General features: G+C 37.7%; 1 protein-coding gene across 2 annotated transcripts in view; it reads left to right on the top strand.

Annotated features, from left to right (window-relative positions):
- The window catches only part of LOC145671120 (facilitated trehalose transporter Tret1-like), a 167,282-nt gene that overhangs the window by 3,921 nt on the left and 139,052 nt on the right, over positions 1 to 24,309 (top strand). The window contains exon 1 of one of the 2 annotated variants that reach the window (XM_081739912.1): positions 15,050 to 15,344. The exons of the other annotated variant lie outside the window; for it this stretch is intronic. Within the exon in view, the coding sequence (XP_081596038.1) occupies positions 15,259 to 15,344 (86 nt within the window). The 5' untranslated portion in view covers positions 15,050 to 15,258. Of the gene's footprint in view, positions 1 to 15,049; positions 15,345 to 24,309 lie in introns of those variants that run through there. 2 annotated transcript variants of the gene reach the window in all.

The raw sequence follows: 24,309 nt of genomic DNA, 5'->3' as shown, positions 1-24,309 counted from the left end.
CATCATCAGTAGGATCACTTAAACTTTCACGATCTTCGTTCAAATCACTCACTGTCTCTTCAGATTAACTTTGTAACTTGTAGCCACTTGATGTCCTTATCTTTGGCTGTTTCGATTGGATTTTTGGGGGGAGGGGCTTGGAAATGTAAACATTTTCTAACTACTTGCAGAGATGAGGTAAAGGCCCGTTGTGATGAGAAAGAGGCAGGTTCTAAATCGTTTTTGTGTAGATTGCTCGTAACTACTTTAGCCTCATCTGGCTTTCGACCAAGTGTGTTGCAATGCTGTGGCTGTAGTTGTGGACTCACAATGCTGCAATGCTGTGGTAGAGGACTCACTATTTCAATTGGTACTGTCGTGCTGTTCTCTTTACTTTGCATTGTAGACGACACAGCATTTGGGACATTTGAACTAATAAGTAATCTGTGAAAATTTCATTCAAATCGGTTCACGCGTTCAGGAGTTATCGCGAGACACACAGACAGACAACACAAATGTCAAACGTCTCGACTTGGAGATGTTCGCTGACGTTCGGTCTAAAATAATATGTCAGGCCTGTCAGTCCACGTCATTCGATTTGGCGTATGGAGTCAACCAATAAGCTCGCAGTGCGCTGATTCCAAACCTTCAGTAAGAAATTTAATCTTTCGTAGTTCATTTTGTTCATATATATGGTCATTTACGAATGATTAGAAACCTCACTGAAGGTTTGCCAACAGCGTACTGCAAGTTTATTGGTTGACGCCAAACGCCAATTCAAGTGACGCGGACTATAATATAACTTACAATTCAGTTATTCTTCTTCACTTCTAGTTCACATACGTATGAACCTATTTAGGAATATTCCATATTAGGATCCTGCTAGTATTCCATATTAGGAAAATCGCTATTTTGGATAGTTCTCTTCCTACACACGTTTACGTGATTCTCAGTGTACTGAATCTTTACGCCCTTATGGTACACTATATATGTAATCTAAACATCACAAACTCAAAGATAATGCATGCCTTTTTGTGTACATTCAGCAGCTTGGAAGGATACGTCCGAAAAACTCAAGTTCTTCAGAAAAATATTCTGCAACAAAAGAAAATGTTTTGTTATCGTTCGGCAGCAAACCACTCATGCGCAGACTGAGGGTGTCACTGTGTACAAGTTTACGTAAAGTCTTCTCGGCGGCAGCACATAGTAGACGAAATAGTCTGGTATTTCAAATTAGGAACGTATTCCATATATAGCGCACCCACCCTACACACCATTTGTAGTTTAATTGCAGTTGACGTGAAGATCACGAATGAATGCGTGGTCAACACACAAACATTTCTCGCAGTGAGCAGAGCGGATGAAAGCAAGCTGGTCACACGCGTCTCTGCAGCATTCCTCTGCGAATCCTTTTTCAAAGCAATATGCGGAAGGGGTGTCACGTCAGAAGGGCCCGGACAAAAGGGCGAGGACAAAAAGGCCCGAGTCAAAACGGCCCCGCGTCAAAAGGGCCCCGGTCATAAGGGCCCGAGTCAAAAGGGCCCCACGTCAAAAGGGCCCGGGTCAAAAGGGCCCTGCGTCAAAAGTGCCCCGGCCATAAGGGCCCGAGTCAAAAGGGCCCCACGTCAAAAGGGCCCCGCGTCAAAAGGGCCCCGCGACAAAAAGGCCCGACTCAAAAGGGCCCCGCGTCAAAAGGGCCCGAGTCAAAAGGGCTCCGCGTCAAAAGTGCCCGGATCAAAAGGGCCCCGCGTCAAAAGGCCCCAGTCATAAGGGCCCGAGTCAAAAGGGCCCAGCGTCAAAAGGGCCCGGGTCAAAAGGGTCCCCGGCAATATAGAGCGAGTCAAAAGACCCTGCGCCAAAAGGGGCCCCGAGTCAAAAGGACTCCGCGATAAAAGGGCCTCACGTAAAAAAAAAAAGCCTGAGATATAGCCTGAAAAGCATGAGAAATATAAAAATACTTATTAGATTAAAAGTATTCAGTGGACACCACCTGATTTGTGTTCAAAGAACGTACATGTGGAACTGTATACAGTGTTAGTCAAAGTTATTACGGCAGCCCAGTTACGATTCATGTGAACAGAGAAAAGTGTTGCAGGTAGATATTGATCAGTGCCGTGTCATGGTGCGGGTGAGCGGGGCAACGGCTCTGGCTGCCGAAGTAAGGTGGCGCAAAATTCGGGAGTAAGAAATAAAAGGAAAGAAGGAAAGAAAAAGAAAGAGAAAAAAATACTTGGAATATTTTAGATAACAGCAGATAGTGTTAGTCGTGTTAGAAAAATCTATGTACACCCAACCACAAAAGTCTCTCCCCCTTAAGTTCTCTAATTCCATAACTTGGAGTCCAGGTAATTTGCAGTTGTGAGAACGCCTGGACAGATGCAACCCAATTTACACGTAACTTTTCTCGGCACTGACAACAGTTGGTCGCACTGAATCCAGTCTTTATGCAAGTAAAATTGTGAGGAGATGACGCACGAAACATTTCTCCATTCTGAGATGAACCTCTCTGGTTCAGAGCGTGTTGTCCAATGAACATCATATGTTAATCTCAATATTGTTGTGTATGTAATGTATTATTTCACTATATACTGTAGATTCAAAGAAATAAAAACACTGATCACACATGAATCAGAAAATGCTTGAAAGTAGACGAAAATATCAAATCTAGAACAACTGCTGGAAATAAGTTAATAAATGATTGCCTTCATTGAGAGACCTTCTCCAATTCTCCTCATTCCAACATTCTTTTCTTTCTGGAAGAGAGAAAATCTTGCTTGTCACTGAATATGTATTGAAATTGAAATTGAAACATTTGAAAAAGTTAGAACCTGACCGGGATTTGAACTCGGGTCCGCCGAATATAAGTTCAATGCGCTAAACACCTACCCATCTCGTCACTTCATCTTCCGCCTAAACTATTAGCTAGTTAAAAGCATTGCATGTGAGACTATACACAAAATACTCGTACTAATACTAGTATAAGGAGACGTTCCTTATGAGTATCACAATGACTTACTCGAGGTTTGCTTCTTTAACTCAAAAACAAGTGATATAGACCTTCGTTAATGAGGAAAATATCGCGAAGCGTTCTTCAAGATGAGGCTACCTCATTGTTTTTAACTGGTCCCGATTTATATTACTGCAATTCTTCCTCACCGTAACTTCTAATTTCTAAAGAAGAAAAGCCGGCAGACATTATTTTCGCATTCTTTGAATTGCATCAACACGTATAGAAATAGTGCGTGCTATGTTTATGTAACATAGCTACTAGTTTATTTTATTATCTTTGTATCAAGTGTGAAAGCAGAGAACTGCCATTTCAGTGACCCGGGTTCGAATCCCAGCGTGACAGTTACTTTTTCTTTATTCAAAGATATTTTTTACGTAATTGATATTGTAATTCTGTTATTATTTATTATTATTATTATTATTATTATTATTATTATTATTAGTTGTAGTAGTAGTAGTAGTAGTATGCGTATAACTGTATGGATTTCGATGGCAACTGTCGCCGATTATTAAAAAGTGAATATGGTAGAACTATGAAATAAAGTAAAGAGATGCACGTAATTTTATCATAAAATTATATGGCGCAACGAATTTTATCTTATCGCAAACGGTTATCGTCGAATATACACGGTTAAAGAAGCACTCTGTTCATCAAATTAATAGAAGTTGCTAGACAAGTATTGGCCACCGGCAGAAAAAAATACAGAGTAACTGCAAGTCGAGTACGTACTATTGTACAGTAGTATGTTCAAAGACCTTTAGAGAACTATCTTCGTGGCTTGGTTCACAATTTTAATTTGCAATCCACGTAAGCAGTTTGAGACAAATGTCAATCATATTTGGCATTTGGAAAGTTAAGCAAAGATGATAATAAACTTATGTCCAATATAAGTTGGAAGAATTTCAAAACAGATTAAAGTAGCCAGATTTTATCAATGTAAGTTCACATACTTTATATATCTGCGACTTGGGACTAAAAGGGCTAATGTCAACACGAAGTAGATTGGAGTATATATACACTATTCATATTAACATTTGCTTTTCTTGCAACAGAAAATATCCATTTATAGGCGTTAAAATTTGACGAACATCTCATTTTTTGCCAAAAAGTGACACTGGCCCTTTTAGAACCGAATCACATATTATAATAATCATACATATATATACTTTAATCGACAAGATATAAAGATTTTTCTTTGTTTGTAAGGATTCATGTTAAGTAAGTACTTTTCAAATATAATAAATGTAATATGTTTATCTCAAAAATACTTTTAGTTAGTAATGTCTTTTTTCACTCTTTTTATCGTATTGTAAGGTTTTATGCAACATTGGTACTTCTAAAATATAATGATCATAATGTAATGTTAATCAAAGTCAAGTTGTTCAAAAAATATACTGTAATGTAAAATAATTATATACGTATAAAATCTGATCACATGCAAGAGAAAATACAAACAAATGCTATTTGTTTGTAATGTTCGTCATTTGTCTTTCAGCCGTTTTTAAATCCTTATTATAAGGCTTCGTGTTAGGTTAGCACCGTTAATATATAATAAGAATAATATAATGTTCACCGAAGTCAAGTTGTTATATTATATATATATATATATATATATATATATATATATATATATATATATATATATAATTTGATGAGATTTAGTGGAGAAAATATATATAATAGTTTTTAGTAAGGATTTTTTGTTTATAATATACTTCTTGTTTCATTATTTTTTATTTGATTCCATGTCAGTAAGGCCTAGACAAAGAACGACGTGTACAGAAGGGGTCGTCCTCAATGGAATATCGTATATCAGAGGCTCCCAATCATGTTTACTTGGCACCCTTAATGCTACACACATTTCTTACCACTTGTTGGCTACACGTACTTTTTTCTGATCTTTTACCTGATTTCAGATGCACCATTGAATTTTCAATTCGATAGTAATAATAATAATAATAATAACAATAATAATAATAATCTCAATATATTTATATTTCCTCTAGCAAGATTTCTGAATACCTTTGTAGTCCAATATTATTATTTACCAGCTGTATTCCTAATTAAACCACAGTTCGTATTCAAAAAATATTTTGCATTCCTACTTTTAATTTAACATCTCTCTTATATCATTCGTAATATTTCTAATTAAGAATGTAGTTTATTTCTGTCAGTAGTTTCTGCACTTCTGTTCTTGGAAACATCCCATCAATGTGGGTTTTCATCGCTCCAATAGTGATAATTTTTTCGGTCCACCAGACCATATAAGGTAAATATCATTTCATCAAAGAATACCAGAGGGAGGGGCACGGTGGTTCAGTGGTAGAACGCTTAGCTTTGGTATGTAGGACTACTGGTTCGATTTCCGACCAAGTAAGGTTGTGGTGGACAATATTGTATATGTGAGTTTTCCCGGGGTACCCTCGTTTCCTTTTGATTTCACCCATTCTTTCATCATCATTCACTTGCTTTAATCATCGTCATCCTAAAGGGCATAATGTGGGACGTTAAGCTGACAGTCTGAACGTTACCAGAGAATACCATGTCATTTACGACAATATTGCTGTCATCGATATTTCATATCATTACTTCGCAAAACTCAATGCGGTGATCAAACTCATCTTCCGTTATTTCATGCACTAAACGCATTCTCCTAGGGTTTAAATTTATACCGCCTTCTGCAGAGACGTTTTGGTGTATGATTAGCGTCATACTAAAGGTTTCACTGCTGCAATTAACATATGTTAATCGAACTCTTTAGTATGGTACTAATCATACTTCAGAATGACTTTACATAAAGAGCATAGCGTACAAAAATTCATTGCGCTGAACTCTGGGAAACACCTAACTTGTTAGCAACTCTGGTTTTCAATGAATGCGGAGTTTCCACAAAAGATTGTAAATTCAAAGAAACTGCCAAATTGCTACATTGTTTCGGCCTTCCTGATCGCATGCGGTTTGCGACCTTTCTGCAAAACATTCAATGGTCTCTTAGGCAGTTGACTTCAAAATTGGGTTACGTTCGGAAAATGTAGCATTAAATAAGTGTTGTACCTCTGTATATGATGTCTTCCTATCCTATAACCGGTGTCACGTCAGAAGGGCCCGAACAAAATGGCGAGAACAGAAAGGCCTTAGTCAAAAGGGCCCCAGTCATAAGGGCCTGAGTCAAAAGACCCTGGTCAGAAGGGCCCCCTGACAAAAAGGCCCCACGTCAAGAAATCTGAGATATAGCCTGCAAAACTTCAGAAGTATAAAAATACTTATTAGATGAAAAATATTACGAAGACATATCTGTTTATTTGTGTTGAAAGAACATACATGTGGGAAAAAAATATAGGGCTAGTAAAAATGTTACGACAGACCAGTAATAACGATACGCGTGGATGGAGGTAAAGTAAATATTGCAGATGGGTATTGATGCGAAAACTACATTGAATGGGGTATGGACTTCATCCCCACACAATATCTTTTGAATGGAAAGAGGTGTGTTTGACACATCTATTTAGGCTAGAATGTTCCCACAGATGAGATGAAGAACTCATTAAAAAAAAATCTATCTTCATTCGTTTGCGAGATAGGGTGCTACGTTTGACATTTGTATCTAGTAGACCAAAGTATCTGGACAGGCAGAGACACGTAGACGTAGAAAAGTAAAAGGTTGCAGATGTGTTGATGCGAAAACTGCACTGAGTGAGGGCGTGGACATAATGACAGCCATCCTAGATTCCGCCATATTGGATATCACATAATATTTTTAAATGGAAAGGAGTATGTTTAGCACATCAATTTAGGATTGAATTTTCCTACAAACGAGAATATGATTCATTCTTTACCAATCCTAATTCTTTTACGAGGAAAGTGTACTATGTTTGACATTAGTGTGTAGTAGACAAAAGTATCAGGACAACAAAATAATAATGTGGCGTAGGAAAAGCAAATGTTGCAAGTGTGTGTTGTTGCAAAAACTACATTGAATGCGGATGTGGACACTGTTGATCACATAAATATACAGATATTATTTAAAGAAACTACTATAAAATGTCCTCTAAAATTATTTTATCCCTCCAAGTTAATACAGTTAGTATTTAATAGCAAACACACAACGATTTATAACTTTCTTTAAACATTTCGGCATCATTGTTACAATTTTCCTGGTGTAGTGTGGGGAAACATTGTTCCAATCTGTACGCAATGCTTTTCTCAAACCTTCTTTCACTGTAACTCGTATATATTGACCTTACGTTGCAATTCGTTCCAAAGATTCTCAATGGGATTAAAGCCGGTACTGTGTGGTGGGGTTTAGCGCACTTTTGGACAGTTTTAAAGCAATCTTTTCTTTACAACATATACTTTGTTTGGGATCAATATCTTGATAAAATTAGAAGTCCTTTTAAGAACGTTATGATTATATTTCTTCTGTATTTTAAAGTAGGCTGAAAGTTCTTGACATTTATTTCTGAATTTACTTGTCGAAAAACTATTATTCTACCATCATATTCATGCAGGTTTAACTTAAATTTGTCGATTAAAAACATTCCCACCAGTTTTTTAATTTATTTTCAAAAGCTCTAGAAAATTTAAGTATCTTATATTTCTTAATTTGGGTAATACATGGTTTCTTTCTAGCAATTCTACCATTATATCCTTCCCATATTAACTCTATATGGTACAATACACTGACCAGAAGAAACATCGTTATCACCCACTACTATTTGAACGACGTTGTTGAGCTCTACCAAATATTCGAAACTGCACATTAAAAGCATTCTATTGCTTTATAGTCATAAAGTAACAATTAATCACAAATATACTTAATATTAAAATATGTTATACATATGTGGTAACTTCTCAATATTTTACAAACGCAAGCAAACGAATACAGAAACGTTAAGAACACAATGAAGTACTATTTATTAGTTACCTGTCTAAATACTTTCTTCTACTAGAAACAAATGTCAAACTTAACACACACTATCGCGTAAATGAATCGAGATCTGTCAAAAGTCGACTCAGTAAGGGATGAGCACGAGACGAGTCGAGGCAGAATTTTCCTGAGAATATCCGAGTCGAGACACAGCTCTTCCAACAGAAAAATGCACATTTTTCGAGTCGAGACATCACATTTACAGTACATTTTTGAGACGAGGCAGCCTCAAATCTTGTCTCGTGCGCATCCCTAATTCAGATTATCGTTTGTAGCAAGATTCTAGCCTAAATTTATGTGACACATGTACCCCTGTCTATTTGAAAATATTTAATGGTATATAATATGCGGAATTCAAGTTGGGTGCCATGATCATTTAACGCAGTTTTAACACCAATACCAACCTGTAACATTTACTTTTCCTTTGTCCATTTGTCTCTTTGTTACTGCCCTGTCATGATACTTTTTTCTATTAGATACATATGTCAAACACCCTGTCTCATAAACAAATGGTAATGTGTCAAAAATGAGTTCACATTCACATTTGTGGAAATATAAAGCCTAAACTGAAGTGTAAGATCATAACCTTTTCCATTAAAAATGTACGATACGCAATATAGTGTAATTCAAAATGGCTTCCACGGTGACCACACTCCAAGCCAATGCAGTTTTTGCAATAACGCCATTTGCAACATTTGATTTTCCTCCCTCCACGCGTGTCGTTATTATTGTTCTGTCCCAATATTTTTGACTAACCCTGTATGGAGATCCACATGTATTTTCTTACACCAAAATTAAAGAAATGTTTTCAAGATAATATTATTCATATAATACGTATTTTTCTACTTTGATTCAGGGGCAGAAATTGAATTTTAGAACTAAGGGAACAGTCATTAATAGATAGTCTGATTGGGCTAGGTCTCGAGAATAGAAACTCAGAGATATGGTATGATTTTCACTTTAGCATCCCTTGCAGCAGCGAGGCTGTATGAGATGTGGACCTACTGATTAATGTGGAATTCGAACCACATGAGATCCCGCCGGGAATCGAACCCGGGTCTTCCACGTCTACAAACTCAGAGAGACACAGTTGAAAGCAAACTTTCATCGAGAACCTACTTAAGCGATAGTGATTGTTGAAGAACAAACAGCAACCAAACAAAATTCAGATCACCATTCAAGTTTCCTTTTTGTCTCTAATAACCACTGATATTCTTCCTTCTATTGGACAATCACTTCTACTTACTAAGGTGGCACTATCCACTCGTGCATCTTTGATTTCCACTTCTTTTTTGATTTCAGGCTTTCTGGCCGTGGGGCTATTTCTACCCGGGCTCTTTGCAATCAAGCCCTTTTTCGCGGGGCCCTTTGGACGTAAGGCTCTTTTGACTCGAGCCCTTTTGACGCCGGGCCCTTTTGACCGGGGCCCTTTTGACGCGAGGGTCTTTTGACCGGGGCCCTTTTGACGCGGGGCCCTTTTGACCCGGGCCCTTTTGACGCAGGGCCCTTTTGACTCGGGCCGTTTTGACGCAGGGCCGTTTTGACCTCGGCCCTTTTGACGCAGGGCCCTTTTGACCGGGGCCCTTTTGACGCGGGGCCGTTTTGACTCGGGCCTTTCTGTCCTCGCCCTTTTGTCCGGGCCCTTCTGACATGGAATCGCGGAAGGTGATTCAAACTGTCCAGGATGTTCATTGAGTAGCCACATTTGAAAAACGCAAAGCGTATTATCTTTTGGAATCGCCTAGAAGAAAACTGGTAATGAACAAATGACTGAAGACGAAGAAAGTTCTCACGTTGCCACACATTAATACTGGAGAACACTACAGTATCTGTGGTGAATTCATCATGTTTTTGAATGCACGAAAGAAGAACACATCAGCAGGTTGTATAAGGCCTGTACATTTCGGAGGAATCAGCTTTTTGTAGAACTGAACACCATCAGGAACTGTCATGTTGTAAAGAGTGTCATTCTTGTTTGGAGTTCAGGAGTCAACCAAAAGCAAAACACGATCCTTGCCCTGAAGATCGGGCCACAAAACTTTTTCCAGGAAGATTTGCAAATCCCGTTTGATCATATTCGTGGATCTGCTTGCATATGCTTTAACATTGGGGAATTCAGCGACCATGCGCACCTGAAAGTTACTACTGGGTTCCGAAACAAGAACATACATGTGTGAAAGCAATGTACCGTACATCCCAATCACCGGCATAATCATATAGGAATGTGTCGTTGCGGTACCTGAATGATGCTCCCAAACACTTTCGTTTCTGTGTTATCATGTGTACCCCCTTCACTTTCATGTCTATATTTGTCCTCCCTCATGTACATTATTCACTCACGACTATCGTTAAACCTTTTACGCATGTGTACAGAGTCTTTTCAATTGTCTTTTGTGTTACTAATTTTTTCCTTGTGCATGAATTGCTATAATGTGCTATACCTTCCGTATCAATGTTATGCAGCGCTGGCAACACTGCGGTCCGGATGGCAACCCTGATTATGATCTTTCTTCGTCCTTGATGCTCTTGTTATATTTAGTTTTTTTCTTTTGGTTGACTTTCTTTCCCTGTTTACACGAAATTAACTTTTCCCGTCATTCATGACTTTCTTCAATTTTGCCGACATTCAATGTTTCCTCTTTTCTCGCTCCGCTCCTTATGGCCCTTAGCACCTTAAATTTCTGTGTTCTCCATATCTTTTCATGCTCAATCAGATAGCGTATGTCTGTATCTCATTTGCGCGACAACCATATGGTCCCTTACTTGTAAGAAGATATGGCGCCTGTTTCCAATTAATTCCATGCGTTGGCCGACAAATACCAGCACTAATATAGCCAGAAAACCCAGGTCCCAGTTTTGTCCACCTACCCGGTTTTATCTGACTTTCCCCTATATACAGGGTGGTCCAAAAGTGTAGAAACACCCAAATAAAAGGCAGGAAAGGAAATAAAATCTTCCAGTTTTTCGTCCCACCCTAGTAGCAGAGAAAATTATAAACCGTTTGCTGCAAGATTGAATTGCAAGTCGGTCAAGCTTGCATCCACCTTGATCGGAAAACCTGCAAGCATGCCGAAAGCTGGATTCCAGTAATGAAGTTACATGGAAGCAACCTTGCATTTAGTGTTCCATTCAAGCTGGACACAAGCGTTCTACAAGTCAATAGCTAATGAACGGCCGGTGATGCTATGACGCTCTGCGAAGGGTCTAAAGCATCGTTGCAAGTAGAACAAAAGGCAGATTGTGTGAAAGCATGCGTTTCAAGTGCAAGCGTAGAAAGCCAAAAACCAAGCACACACCAACTGACCGAAAACTTTCTTTCTACTAGGGCACGATTATGTCGGCTAAGTTAAAGGAGACGGTGATAATGAGAAATTACTGTAATGATGGAATGAATAAAGTAGGAGGAAACGAGAAAATCCCGAGAAAACCCACTCGCACGGAGTTGTCCATCACAAACTTCACTTGGCGTGAGCTGGACTAGGGACCCCACGAACCAGAGGTGAACGCTCTACCATTTTTTTAAGTTAACAGATTGACCGAACGTCTATCAGTAATTTAATTTCCTAATTACTATGTTTTACTATTTTCCTTCGTTTAACACGTTTATCCAGTAACCAATAACGACAGGAACACAGACACACAAACATCGAGGACAGTTACAATTTCAAAGGCAGGCTAAGGCTCTCCCACCGGGAATCGTACTCGGGATCCCGTACGCCAAAGTCACATGTGCTAGCCACTAGACCAGCGGAGAGGGCTCACCGCTGAACTATTGCGTGCCCTAATAAAACGCAGAACTTTCAAAGAATTTCTAACGTAACACTGTAGGTCAGTAGTGCAGGTGCGGAAAAACTTTTAGGACGTGTGATGTCGATGGTCGATAACCAAAAAATTTGTTTCCCGTAGGGCTATTGCTAATAAAAACCTGTAGATACATATATAACAAAATATATAGATCTGGCAATGATGAGCCAACACAACACCATCTGTTACACAGGTTAACATTTTTGTTCTTGGTAATCTAAACACAAACCTACGATCAGGTAGCAAGTAGGAAGCATAAATCTACGTCATCATGTAAGAATCATGGGAACTCAATCAATGAAATCGTTTGCTTTTTCATGGCAGCAATAGTACCGCAAATAACAGCACCACTCTAAAATTTAATTCAACGAGCAGTATACAAAGAAGCTGTATGTTACTTCACTGAAACCAAAGTTGCCAACTTCAGACCATAAATTATCGGTTTTCGTCTGTAAAATTATCATATATCACAAAAATTATCGTATATTCTTTATGCACGTGATAATTGTAGAAATAAGTATTATACTATTATAGCAACAATATATAATAAAACTATCTAGTAGTCTTTAGTTTCGAACTCCAAAGCGGAGTCACTGTCCTCACCATTTTTTAAATCCTTATTAATAATACTCTGAGTAAGAACAACATTTCCTCGTAAATATAATTGACTTTACAGATTGCATGCACAGTTGCCATTTGCCAATTCTCAAATCGTTACTGATTTATTTTAGCGGGAATGACTGTTAATAGTCTCAGTGTGTGTGTGTGTGTGTGTGTGTATGTGTGTTTTATAGTTATTTAGAATTCTAGAATTTCAACAGTATTACTAAACCTGCTTTACTACAGAGGCACATTTTTATTAGCCTAATTATTTAATGCACATCTACACTTGATTTAAATATTTAAAAAAATGGAAAAACTGTGCGTATTAAATTTATCGTATATTTGCCTATTATCGCAAATGATTATCGTATAAATAGCATTAAGGGTTAAATTATTGTATATCACGATACATTATCGTATGGTTGGCAAGTCTGACTTAAACTGACACAGCCAGACCGTTGCAACTGATACATTATTTCTTCCATAGATGGCACTACCTGTATATGCGTGGACTGTTTGGCGCCAGTGATGCCAATTTAGCTTTTTTTTTTTGGCTAAATCTAACCTATTTGGAGAGGCATTTAGCCATACAAATCTACAAAATACTTATAGCCTTAAAATATAGCTTATTTCATTAAACTCTTTTGCCATTTTTGGCTCTTTTGTTAAATTAATTCCAAAAATATTTTTTTCTTTGAAAATAAAGTAATTTTTAAAAATTAGCCTATTTGTCACTATATATTATGGTATTAATTGGTTGAGAGGGTGTTTTATTACGCAACAAACACTTGTTTTTCATTCTTCTTTTCTCTCTCCTCCCACAGATTTACAACTACCTAACAATACTTATCGACTCAGAAAGAATTTTCATGTCACTCCCATAACGGCTCCGTTTGCTACTTTTTAATTATTTTAATTGTCGCATTTCATTGCAAGAAGAAAGTTTTCTAATACAAATCAATTCTTCAAGCCACAGAGATTGTTTTTGTTTATTAAGGGAAACAAACAGGATATCTAATTAGCTTGAAAACTCTCAATGCAATCATGATTATTCATGTACGGATAAATAAGAAGTGTTTGTAAGGACTATGACCTACCGAAAGAAATACTACTGAAAATTGGAACAATAGCAGTCCATACAAAGACAATCAATCCACAATCCAACGATTGTGCATGCAGTTCCAGCGCTTCGGCTGGCTGCAACCTCATCAATGATAACTTATTTCACTTCAATGGCTATTGACATTCACAAATCAAATGAGCTGTTGATGGTTTTTATTGTAATTTAAAGTCATGTACAGTGGACTCTTTTTAATTCGAAGTCCAAGGAGACACGAAAAAAATTCGAATTATCCAACAACATTCATTTTCACATATATAACAACAAACAAACCAAAGTACTGTGGATCAAAAACATATTTATATGGTGTAGACTTTACCTTTAAAGCAGCTTATTATTTGCGTGATCGAATACCGCAAACTAACAAACGACATTGACTCCACTTAATTGAAAAGGAAAATATATTTACGTACAATGGAAATGGAAAATATATTTACGTGTACAATGGAAAATATATTTACGTACAACACTACAACATACATTGAATAGCCCAAACAAATAAACACCACACCAGTAACAATTTGAATTTTCTGTTCTCACTTTTAAGAGGTCGTAAACCTCATTTGCTTAAATTTGGTTGTTTTTGTACGGTCAATAAATCTTGAATTTCATGTATTGCGTGGAATACGATATTAATAACATTTGGTGACTTTATCGATAATTCATCTTAAATTTTCAACCAATTCTGAAACAAGATGAGATAGAAACACATTCTCTATGTTTACTTCTTCCCCACATCATCTTCATCTTTTTCATTACGTAGATTTTCTATTTGTTTTTTGTATTACTCTTCCCTATGGCTGCATCTGGATAACTGAAAACACGTTAAAATTGTATTTCTCTGTTTATATTTGTCCAACGTTAACAATTTGCAACTGTATTTACTTCGAATTATCCAAAACATAGGTTCAAAAGTTCGATTTATCCACGATTTTTTACTATTGTTTTCAACAGTTTTCAAGGGAAACGGACTTTTGTTCGAATTATCCAATATTTCGATTTATCCAAGTTCGAATTAACGAGACTCCACTGTATATTGTTTGTTAGTCTTCAGCGAATAAAATTTAACATTTCAAAGTTTACTATATCTCACTTATAATTCTACACACAAAAAGGGGGTTTAAACTCTACGATGTGGGTTATAGGTTAGCAGTTCAAAATCTAGCAATTTTTTTTTCATAAAAAAGCTTATTTCTGAAGGCAATCTAGCCTATTTTCTTCAGAGGTTGTTGGCAACACTGTTTGACGCATGTTTCAGTTAGACAGGAAATAACGAAGTACAGTACTCTCATACCGCCTTATGCAGAGTCGTTTTGAAGTATGATTAGCGTCGTACTAAACGCCTGACTACTGCAGGTAACATACGTTAGTCGAACACTTTAGTATGGCACTAATCACGCGTCAGAACGACTCTGCATAAGGCCTATAGACTTTCCAAGCATATGTGCTGTTGTTTTGATAGAAGAAAAAAGGAAAACTATCTACTATGTAGTACATTTTATCTCTATAAAGTTCATAGCTATTTTTAAAAATGTAAGGGGACAAGATCAAAGGTCTGAAAGGCCGTGTTCAATGAGATTACACCATTTAATGCTGCCGCTTGTCTTGTAGATATTCCTGTGTTACTCACAACACAATTACCAGCTCGTGTGTGTTAGTGATTAATTTTGTAAGAATCATGTTAACAGTACATTTCTCCTCGTATGACTGTAATACAACAGACTGTATTTGTCTTTTTAGTGTATGGTGAAGTAAGTTGCGCAATAATAGACACGTAGATCATTTTTTATTTTAAAACATATTCATCAAGCTACAATGTCAGCAATTATTTTTCGCTCTTTTAATTTTGGTGACCAAACTCAGCAACACTACGGAACGATCCCGAACACTACTCAACAAAGGTAGGAGTTAAATTGTTCATGACGAAAAAAGTGTGTTTGATATTATTATTATTATTATTGATGGACAGTTTTATTCTTTTTCCGGATTCAATTCCTTTCAATCCATTCCAAAGAATTCGTTCCTCTAAATCGAAATCTTTATGAAATGAAATCTTTAAGTTTTACGTCCCACGGTTATGCCGGTTAGGCTAAAGGAGACGGTGATGATGAGTAATGAATGAAATGGTGGAATGAAGAAAGTGGGAGGAAACGGGAGAACCCCGAGAAAACCCACGCACACGGTGTTTGTCCACCACAAAGTTCACTTGGCGGGGGCTGGGATCGAACCCGGGACCCCAAACACCAGAGGTGAACGCTCTACCACTGAGCCACCGCGGCCCCTTCCTCTAAATCGAATCCTTTAGTTCCAATGAATTGAATAATTCCGAATATCCATATGGTTCTGTAGTATGATTTCTCCTTTCAGCCAAAGTATTCAAAATCACTTTCATCAACTGATAACTATAAGTTATTGTAAATAATAATAATAATAATAATAATAATAATAATAATAATAATAATAATAATAATAATAATAATAATAATAATAATTTTGGTAAGGGAAGGGGGAATAAGTATAAAGGTATCAAGAGGAATTGTCATGTTTCGAAACATACGCGGAAATTTCTATTTCTTTCTGATTTCTTGTTCTTGTTAGTTGTGTGCAAACAAGGGGCACGGAAACTAAAAACATGTCTCTGGTTGTTTCTAAATGAAAAGAAATTATTTAGTTTAACGTTATGTCCTTTACGCTAAAGAAGACGGCCCACCGGGAATCGAACCTAGGACAACGTGAACGAGCTAGCCACTAGACCAATGGGGAGGGCTGGTTGTTTCTGTACATGTGCAGTAAGTTTATTATGTTTCTTCGTCATGCAATTTCGTCCGCTTCTGTCCATATCAATCCATCAATTAGGTCCACTCGTCTGTTGTTTGGTTCCGTCATCTGTTTCATCAACCGAATGCTAACTCAATCCGTCAAATAACGTGAGTGTCTCTCCATATTTTGATTCCGCCAATATCAATCCGGTTCCTTTCAGAGATTCGATCTTTCATTCTACTTAAAGATTCGTGCTTTAGGAACGAATCGTTCCGGAATTACCAGTCATTAATAATAATAATAATAATAATAATAATAATAATAATAATAATAATAATAATAATAATAATAATAATATGTTTATGGGGCTAGGACAACATTTTGCCAACATAAAAGTTTGACACAATTAGAAAAAATTAAAATACAGTAACGTTTGCTTCTTTATTTATAAACTTTCGGATCAATCAGAATTTACAAATTGAGCTCTACCTATTATTGAATCAAATACTATTCCTTATATTATTTCTTATTAAAATACATGAACATACCATTATTCGTATGTTCGTAGTGAGACAAAGATATTGTAGTTAATTTCTCACCGGAATTTTGACAAATCGCGCTCCGCGTTCGTGTTCGGCTGCTGTGTATTTCTTTCTTTTTTTACAGACAAAAACCCGAGTATATTTGATCAAATGAACCGTGTAGCTTAACTAGATGGATCCACAGGGGTAGGAGTAGCAGTAGGAGTAGGAACGAGTTAGAAGCCCCGCGGGTGTTCGTTTGGTTCTGTTCTCGACATAAAATGGACAAAATAAAGACTTCAATAAATTTTTCCGTACATTTTACAATCTGTTGATCCGTATAGTAAAACTGCACCAAATGAATAATTCTTCGAACAAACCTTGACTTGAATTTTTAGACGGATTTAGTTTAAATGAGGAAAGTGTAAAACACCATAATTTAAAGATGTTATATTAAAATAAATGATATCTATTCGGATACTTTCAAATTCTTATACAGTGTACTAAAAATGAAAATAATACGTTTGATTAAATACCATACTAATGCTAGATTTACTTCCTTATTAATGTTTTGAGCAGTTACCCATAGTAGGGGAGAGAGGGGTAGCCCCAGTCAGTTCGATATAGCGTGAAAAACTTGTCGTAAATAGAAGCAGATGTTGGCGCCTTACTGGCAGCTGTCAGATAAAGTAACTTTGAGAGTGACGCCATTGTGGGTGTGATAGGTATTAAATGAAAGCGTGTTGTATTTTTCGCTGCGTTTGATGTAATATTAGGCAAAATATTCGACATTCCATTTGATATTCCATTTGATATTTTTATTAAGTTACTTTTTAGGTAGACTATGCTTATATAGTTCTAAAGCAATCTATAAATTAATACATTCATTTGTGTTTATGTTGGTGTTGACCGTGTTTTACTCAAAACATGCGTTTTGGGTAGCGCCGGTCAAATGGATGGGGTAATGGCAGTCAGTGACCGGGGCTCCCCGACATTAAAATAAACGATAATAAATAAGTCTTGACAGTCAACCCCCAAACAAAGCTCTTCAAGTGTAATCTAACTCAGAGGCCATGAACAAGGAACTTCCACTAGATCCAGACGTATATATTCATTTGATGATTTTTTGCCAGTACCAACAGATTTATATTTCAAATATATTAAGGTGTTGACGAAAAATATAGTAAATTCAATGAATAAGTAGTTTTTAAAATCTTCTTTACACGAAACTGTAGTTTATTATCTGTCCCTGAAGATACCCAACTATGCTAAAGTTAATGAATAAATTTGAAATCTTAATGGTGTTGAATTTTTTTTCCCATATGTAAAGCATGGGAAAATCCCTGACTGCCATTGCCCAACCGTGTAGGAAATAACGGTCAATTGAGTATGCTCATATTTTGGTTTTTAGCTTGGCAATGAAATAAGAGATGTATTTTGAAATTGGTCACTATAAACAAGATAGAATTACCTACAGGATCGACTTATCGCGGAAACTTTTCGTGCTTTAGGAGCTATATTACAACGATTTTTCCTCAGGTGACCGCCATTCTCACCTACAGTTCAATTCCATCTCGCCTAACGGCTTAATAGCTACTAATCTCTCCACGATCAAAATTTCCGTCATTTTAATCGAGGTGGAAATTCCTACCTTGCATAATCCCATTTCATCTGAAATGGTGACGAGCGAATTTATGAATGAGGGAACTTTTCTACTACATCAGTAGCCATCAGCATTACTAAAGTGTGAAATCGTAAACACATTTGAAAAAATCAACACAATTTATTAATCTCTGTTAAATATCGTAAATATGAAAATCGATAACTTAACGTCAATATTGGTATTTCTGCCAGCTACACTATCAGCTTGAAATAATAATTTATAAATTATAAATAAAATTATTAGAGTTGTTTTCGAGTAAATTGAATTTCGATTTACTCCTTACATTTCAATATCCTTATTCGTGGAGAAAGAGCTGAGAGTCGAGAAACCACTCTGTAGAATCTCTTGAAGGTTTTGGCATTTAGGCATGTTCACACACACGTTCTGACTAGCTCACTGGGCCGCGACCATTGCGCCTTTTGAAATATTGTTCGCTCTGAGCTCCCAGTCGGCTCTCAAAATGCAGTGACACTTGTACACGATAATATGTTTTTGGAAATTGGATCAAACTGTCCGATATTAAGAAAAAAAATTAAAAGTAATTAAAATAACAAATTACTTAACTGTATTACTAGCAGTAGAGAAAGCGTATGGGAAAGAGTCTCACTTGTATGCAGAATCGAGCAATATGTTTCGCTCATAGTAATATGCAACTCAAAATGACGAGTGAAAGTCTTGACAGAAAGTGCTACACAATGAGTGTGTGCACCTTACATGCCCGTCTGTACTGTGCTGCTTCGTTCGTTAATGATCTCAACGCTGGACACGGCAGGGTTCTTACCTCCATTCTCTTCGTATCTCCTCCATTAGATACTAAAAGGCCTGTCCAAAAATTAATGTCGTCCTTTTTGTTGTGAAGCGGTTGTACCGGTACGTTGTAAGGCGCTCTATCCGCTGGGATCGAAGGTGGTGTAAGTCAACTGCTGAACTAGTGTTTTCTCAGTTCTCAACTTACCATCTAATGTCTGCGGTTCCCACTCCCTCTAGGAGGGCTAAGGGAGTCTTGCCTACACTAAAGGCTAAACTTGGACTGCAACTGCATCAGAACTGCCATCAATTAATTTAGCAAAGCTAAAAGCTAATGATTCGGTACTATTATCGGTCGTTTTCAATATTTTTACGTCACTACCCCGGATACAAATACGAGCTTAAATCGGTGTTAAACGACATCATTAGTGTCACTATTTATACAACCAACCTCGAAAACTATGTATCCGACACTAATATCGAGCATTTTCGATAATTTTATGTTACCCCTTCGTACTCCCCATTGGTGTACTATGGGATCTTACCCCGACATTAATCTTTTCCAGACTGTAAGTAATATATGTAGGAAGTTCGGTTAAAATTGCTCCTGATGTTCTAGAGTTATTCTTGGAATTCTATTTATACTTCTATTTATCTATCTACCTACCTATGAAAAAAAAATATGTCTGCCTTTCCTTACTAAAACACAATTTAGTCTCTTGAAGTGATTTGTTGAGATTGTGATCTTCTTACGGGACACAGTTTTGAGAATAGTGAGTTTTCTGTTTGGAACCACCATTTCGGATGTTCTCTGTTCAAACGACATTCATATCCGACACTCATATGAGAACTATGTTCATTGTCTTTCTTTTCATTGGAAATGTTCTTTTACGTATGTGGACGTACATGACAAAACACACATGTGCTCACGTGTACATATAGTTTCAAAATACTGTATCATTGCGCACACCAATGTATGTTACTTTTTTCTATCATTTCAACATGTCTTATTACATTTAACAGAAGGGGAAAAAATCATATCTCCAGACTTTTTCCCGATTGCGAAGGTTGGCTTGGGAGCTCGATCTTGGCATTTTTGTTTTATTGTCTTCGAAAATACCCGAAATTGGACTTAGAAATTACCTCAAAACAGCCATAATCAATGTGCTCATTTTTCTGAAATACAGGTTGATTGTCAAGGTGATTTGAGGGTACTGGTCCCAGGAGGCCATAAATTTATTCTTACCATTGGGTCGATTATGGATAGTTATATCACATTTTTGTCGCGATATTTTGTTTCTCCCGAAAATGTACTAATGGGAGCCGAGCACCATATATGATACTCAAGAACCTGGATGTTTTAGTAATTTGTGATATCAAAAATGAGCATTATATATGTTACTTATGGCCCCACAGAGAAATAAGGTGAGCACCGCATATGATGTTCCTGACAGTCAACCTGTTTTAAATCAAGGTTAATGTGTTTTAAGTATTATTTATTAACTGTATGTACATGTATAACAGATAAGATATCTATGAAATGTTCTCCATGAAGAAAGCTCGTGACAATGTATACACTCCCTCCTACTGAGCAACTTATATACTGTAGTGTTTACGAATTCATACATTTGGTTGATAAGATTACTTTGTTGCGATTTCAGAATAATTTCGATTTTTATTGCTCTACAAATTTATTATCCTTGTTTCTATTCATAGAACAAAAAACAAAATGTATGTATCCTGTGGAAGTGATTTGTGTACGTGATTCTACAGAAATATGGGAACTTCTCCGTTTATGAAATTTGGAACATTACATTTTGCATATTTTATTTTCATTTATTATATTATAATCCCAATTAGGGATTTGGCAAGAGTCGATCTAAAACTCTACTCGACTGGAAACTCGACTCAAGTTTCGAGTCCAGTTGGAGTTCCGAGCCGAGTCATTCCTTTTGAGGTCGAGTCTTGTTTGATAAATGGCTCGCTCGTTCAATTCGTTTTAACTCGGTTTGAAATCGTGGCCTGATTACACTGGAAAGCTAAAGCCATGAGAAATGTAAGCGGTAATGTGGAATACTTTTAGTTTTGCTCACGACAGGATGCACCTTGTCTCGTTTATTACGTGCATTTCGTGGGGTGCTTTTAGTGCATCGTCTCGTCTCGATAACGAGACGATAGTAGACTTTTATAACGAGACAGCCTGAAATGTCGTGAGTACCAATATAAGTATATGCTGTGGTTCTTACCATCAAGGCTGAGACCTGCACGGTCGAATTTTTGAGCCAAAGCAGAAGCCCAACCCGGTAGTGATGTCAACCGGCTGGACTCGGTTCAACTAAGCGAACAGCTCGAGCCGGCTCGGTTGGGATGAGCCGATAGCTTTGATCCTTCTCGGTTGGAACGAGCCATCGACTCACCTTAATTGAGTCGATGGCTCGAGCACACTCGGTTGGAACGAGCCACAGGACTCGCCTCATGTGAGCAATCGACACGAACCAGCTCCGTCAAAAGGAGTCCATCCGTTCGCTTCCAATCAACTCAACTGAGACGATGGCTCGAACCGGCTCGATTGGGGTGAGCAATGAGCTCGGTTTCGTTCGGATCGGGTTTGACACGTCTTTCAACTTACTGAATATGACATGGAAAATTTAAGAAGTCAAACTCATGACCAGATTTGTCATACATAAATGATAAGACTGGAGGGAGAGCATTGAACTGAAGCTCCAAAGTATCATCTTTTTCGTTAATTCTTTATTTATCAGCACGCGAATGCGCAACTTCGAGCTCGATTAGAATTTGACACTTGAATATCTGATATTTTCGACTAAAGATACAGATGGTGATCATAAAAGATACACCTGAACGAAATTGCAACTTACCAGATTAATATGGTGTCGGGCCACCTTTCGCCTTCAGAACAGCCTTGATGCGACGTGGGATGGAGGCATAGAGGTCGTGAATGGTAGCAAGTTTAATTTTACACAATTCCTCGTACAGGGCATCGGCCAGTTCTGTGAGAGAGGATGGAGGTGGAAATCGTCGCCGGAGTCGTGTTTCCAAGACGGACCACAGATGTTCAATTATGTTTAGATCTGGGGATTGGGCGGGCCAGGGGAGGTGTTGAACTTCATCCCGATGTTCCTCAAACCACGCTGCAACAACGCCAGCTGTGTGAATGGGTGCATTATCATCTTGGAAGATGGCGTCATTGTCCGGGAACAACATCCGGAATATAAGATGCAAGTGGTCTCCTAAAATTGTGACATAGTCGTTCGCAGTGATTCGTCCGCTAAGTGTGACCACAGGACCCAATGAAACTATGATACGGCGGCCCACAACATCACCAAGCCGCCGCCATGTTTCACAGTTGGGCGGAGACACTACTGATCAAAAGCTTCTTTGGGCGTTCTTCACACATAAACACGGCCCGTGGTTCGGAATAGGGTGAAGGATGACTCATCCGACCATATTACACGTTTCCAGTCCTCGACGGTCCAAGTTGCATGATCGCGGCACCATTTGCGGCGTGCGAAAGCGTTATGGTCCCTGATGAGCGGTTTGGCCCGTGCAACACGACCCCGTAAGTTCACGTCATGTAATTCGCGGCGGACTGTGATTGTCGAAACAGGATGGGGGAGGATTGAGTTCCTCCGTCACTTGCTCCGCAGTGACACGATGGTTTTGCGTGACAATGCGCTTTAATACCCGGCGTGACCTGTCACTCATGATTTTCTTCCGCCCACTGTTGCGCCTCCCCGATGTGGTTTTCCCGTGTGTTGTGTAGGCCGTCATCACCTTCGACACTGTCCCACGCGACACACCTAACACAGTAGCCACTGCGGTCACACTCACTCCACATAACCGCGCACCAACAATTTGCCCTCTTCGAAAATCTGAGAGGTCTCCCATTTGACACTACCTCCGTTTGCTGCAGCCACTGGACACTGCTGTTCCACTGCGCCTGACGTAGTATGGAGACCGATCTAACACACCACCACCAGCGGTCCGGCGCTGCGGGCGCCACGACATCACTGCCAACCCATACATCTGACGTGTTGCCAACTACAGGTGTTTCCATTTTTCTGATCACCATCTGTATATTTTGTATATTTTGTCATTTTTAAAACTTTAGGTCCTTTATGCCATCTGAAGATCCAAAGTGTGATTCCCCCCCCCCCCCCCCGTTATTTTCCCATTGATTAGCTCTCAAATACGCATCTTTTGAGCCTTATTAGAATTCGAAACTCGAAAATTTGATTTTTTGGCTACATCCTAATGTACAGAGCTTCTCCAAATTACCATAAACGATAATAAAAGGATCGTACAACAGAAATTTTATTCTTCTTATTATTATTTGTCATTCTGTTGTGCAACGAACTTAAATAGAGTTCGTTACTAAATTGTTATTAACTTACTTTTTCTTTTCTTCATTACCGTATATTATATGTTCTCTGTTTTATTATTATAATTTAAACTTCCAAACTAAGGTATGCCTAAGTGTCGGAAATCATAGAACAGGGTTGTCTGTCCGTCCATTGACACATATCAGAGCAAAAACATTAAGAGATATCGAGAAGGTGTTATTTGTAATCGATTCAGCGTCCCAAAAATACATTCCATCACTTTCAATAACTCTCTATTCAAAGTGGAACTGGTTCAATTAATGGTTTCAAAATTTATCACCATAGAACTAAAATAGTAACAGATAGCGAACAGCAGTTTTTAAACGTTTCAGAGTCTCAAGGCAACATATTATGACTATCCATAAGTACTACTCATTACTGATTTTCCATAAAACAAAAACAGTAATAGCTTTTTTACAATCGATTCAGCGTCCAAAGAATAGGTTCCATTTCCTCCTTTAACCCTCTATTCAAGGCGAAAGTGATTCAAATTAACCATTTCCGATTAAAACATTTATCCCCATAAAACAAAACTTGTAATGTATAGTGACAAGCGGGTTTCTGCAATCGATTCAGGCTCACAAGAGAACAAGCATATGCATTCAGTGTGCGAATTAGATAACCTATATTGGGGGGGATAAAATTAGGCCAAAGGACATAGTCTGAAGGTTCAAATTTCAAAATGAGACAATAAATGCCTTACCCCCATATATATATATATATATATATATATATATATATATATATATATATATATATATATATATATATA

The sequence above is a fragment of the Thermobia domestica genome, chromosome 15, assembly GCF_964235325.1.
Source record: "Thermobia domestica chromosome 15, izTheDome1.hap1.1, whole genome shotgun sequence".
In the NCBI taxonomy this organism is placed as follows: Eukaryota; Metazoa; Arthropoda; class Insecta; order Zygentoma; family Lepismatidae; genus Thermobia; species Thermobia domestica.
Note: the sequence above shows the minus strand (reverse complement) of the source record. Positions and strands in the feature narration are given on the sequence as shown.